This window comes from Pteropus vampyrus, unplaced genomic scaffold (assembly GCF_000151845.1).
Source record: "Pteropus vampyrus isolate Shadow unplaced genomic scaffold, Pvam_2.0 Scaffold641, whole genome shotgun sequence".
NCBI classification, from domain to species: Eukaryota; Metazoa; Chordata; class Mammalia; order Chiroptera; family Pteropodidae; genus Pteropus; species Pteropus vampyrus.
In genome coordinates, this window is record NW_011889422.1 from 38,961 (window position 1) to 41,009 (window position 2,049).

General features: G+C 65.5%; 1 protein-coding gene across 1 annotated transcript in view; it reads left to right on the forward strand.

Moving 5' to 3' along the window:
* Nucleotides 1-803: 803 nt before the first annotated feature.
* Nucleotides 804-2,049, forward strand: part of BEGAIN (brain enriched guanylate kinase associated) — a gene marked incomplete at both ends in the record, with an annotated part of 4,141 nt that continues 2,895 nt past the window's right edge. The window contains one exon of the mRNA XM_023525901.1: nt 804-942. Within this exon, the coding sequence (XP_023381669.1) occupies nt 804-942 (139 nt within the window). The remainder of the gene's footprint in view (nt 943-2,049) is intronic.

The following is a 2,049-nucleotide window of genomic DNA, read 5'->3' on the forward strand; positions in this document are numbered from 1 at the left end:
GTGACCCCAGCTCAGCATCAGGCCCAGGAGGACAGAGGCCTGAGTTCAGGCGTTCAGTGAGCCAGAGTGGGGTTTGGGCCCCAGCTGAGCCTCTCATGGGAACCCCTCCCTCTTACTATGAGGAATGAGGCAGCACCCGTGCCTGGTCCCAGAGTGGACGGAGACACTCCTGGGGACACGCACACATCCACACATGTCCAGCAGTGCCAGCTTTTCTCTGCTGCTGGGGCTGGCGGGCCCCCCATGTGGAGGAATAGCAGATGAGGCAGGCCTCCTGGTCTGCGGCACAGAAGGGGGTGCTCCTGGGCTCGCTGTCGGGGAGGGCTCGGGTCCCGGTGCCTCCCCTCGGCCAGGAGAGCGGCTCTTCTCGCTCTCAGTTACAAGCTTGTTTTGCTTTCGAAAATCGGAAGTGGGTGTCCAGCACCCGGCGCCGCCTTAGCGCGGAGAGCAGAGGCTGGCCCTGTGTGGGACCCTGGACAAGGGCCTCTTACTTTCTGATCCTCAGGCCCCCGCTCTGTCCGGGGAGACGGGCCAGACTTCACGCTGAGCGCAGGCCATCCGCACTCAGCTGTCACCCGACTCCTGGGAGGCACGCTGCTTGCGTGCCGCAGCGACCTGCCCCAGGCTGCCTGGCTCGTCAGCGGTGGAGTGGGGTTGAACCCGGGTGCTCTTACCCCTGCGCCCCTGGGCCCTCCAAACACCTCGTCATTATTGGCTGCAGGAGGGCACGGGGGTGGGGGTGGCCTAACAGAACACCTGGGTGTGAGCCCCAGGCCTCGGCTGACCACTGACCACTCCTTCCACTGCCCCCGACCCTGCCCCAGGGCCAGCACTATGAGGAAGAGAAGAGGGCGCTGAGCCACGAGATCGTCGCCCTCAACAGCCACCTGCTGGAGGCCAAGGTGACCATCGACAAGCTGTCGGAGGACAACGTGAGTGTTGGCCTGCCCTGACCCTGAGGGCCCGGGCCCAGGTGCTGCAGCCCCTAGGCTCGAGGGGCTGGCGCACAGGCGCAGGAGGGGACGGGCGGTCAGGGCCTCAGGGAGTGCCCGGGCGGCGGGGAAGGACAGGGCCGCCCCTCCATGGACTCGCTGCCGGGAAGAAACAGGACTTGAGGTGGGGATCACTGGGCCACGTCGTCTCACACGGCAGGGCTTCCTGATCCCAGGGCTGAAGCATGACCACTCAGGCTCCGGCCAGTCCCAGCGGGCGTCAGAGCCATGTGGCCGCTCACGGGTCCTGGTTTCAAGGCCCTCCGCAGACCCCTGACAGCTGAGCACACGCTCACTCATTAGCGTCTGTTCCTTGCCAGACCCTCCGGGGCTCTGAGAATGCAGTGTGGACAGCACAGGCAGAAAAATTCCCTGCCCACGCGGTGTTTCCATCTGACCGGGGAAAACAGACGGTAAACAATGGAAATACGCACACTCTGCCGTGTGTCAGAAGTGCTAAATGCTGCAGAGAAAAACAAAGCGGAACCGGTGAGGGAGGGAGTGGCCGGTGGCAGGACCGGCGGATCCTGTGGGTTCTTCTGGAAGAGGCTGGAGGCGAGGGGCCGGCCCCAGCCCACGCAGTATCCGGGGACGAGTGTCCCCTTTGGGCAGAAAGAACACAGCGGCAAAGGGGAGCCTAGGGGGCATGAAGGACAGCAGAGACCAGAGTGGGCTCTCAGCGGGGGAGGCGCCCAACTCCGAGGTCGGAGAGCGAATAGGAGGCCCACGGGCTCCTCTGAGAGTCCGGCTTTTATTCTGCGTGACGGAGGCAGCCGCTGAACGTTCTCGAAGAGGGTGACCTGACTGGACTTGCGCCGTTACCGGGCTCACGCGGCGGCCCTGGTGACAGCACGCTGTAGGGACGAGGGCTTGAGCGGGAAGATCGGGGCGGAGGCCGTGGCGCCAGTCCCGGTGGTGGCTGTGGGGCAGGCCGGCTGGCGCCGGTGCCGGCTCCATGGTGAAGTCGGCAGCGCAGGATTGATGGAGACTCTGGGTGTGGGTGTGACAGGAAGAGACGGGGCCCGCCACGGCCTGGGCGGGGGACGCGGGGGAGCAG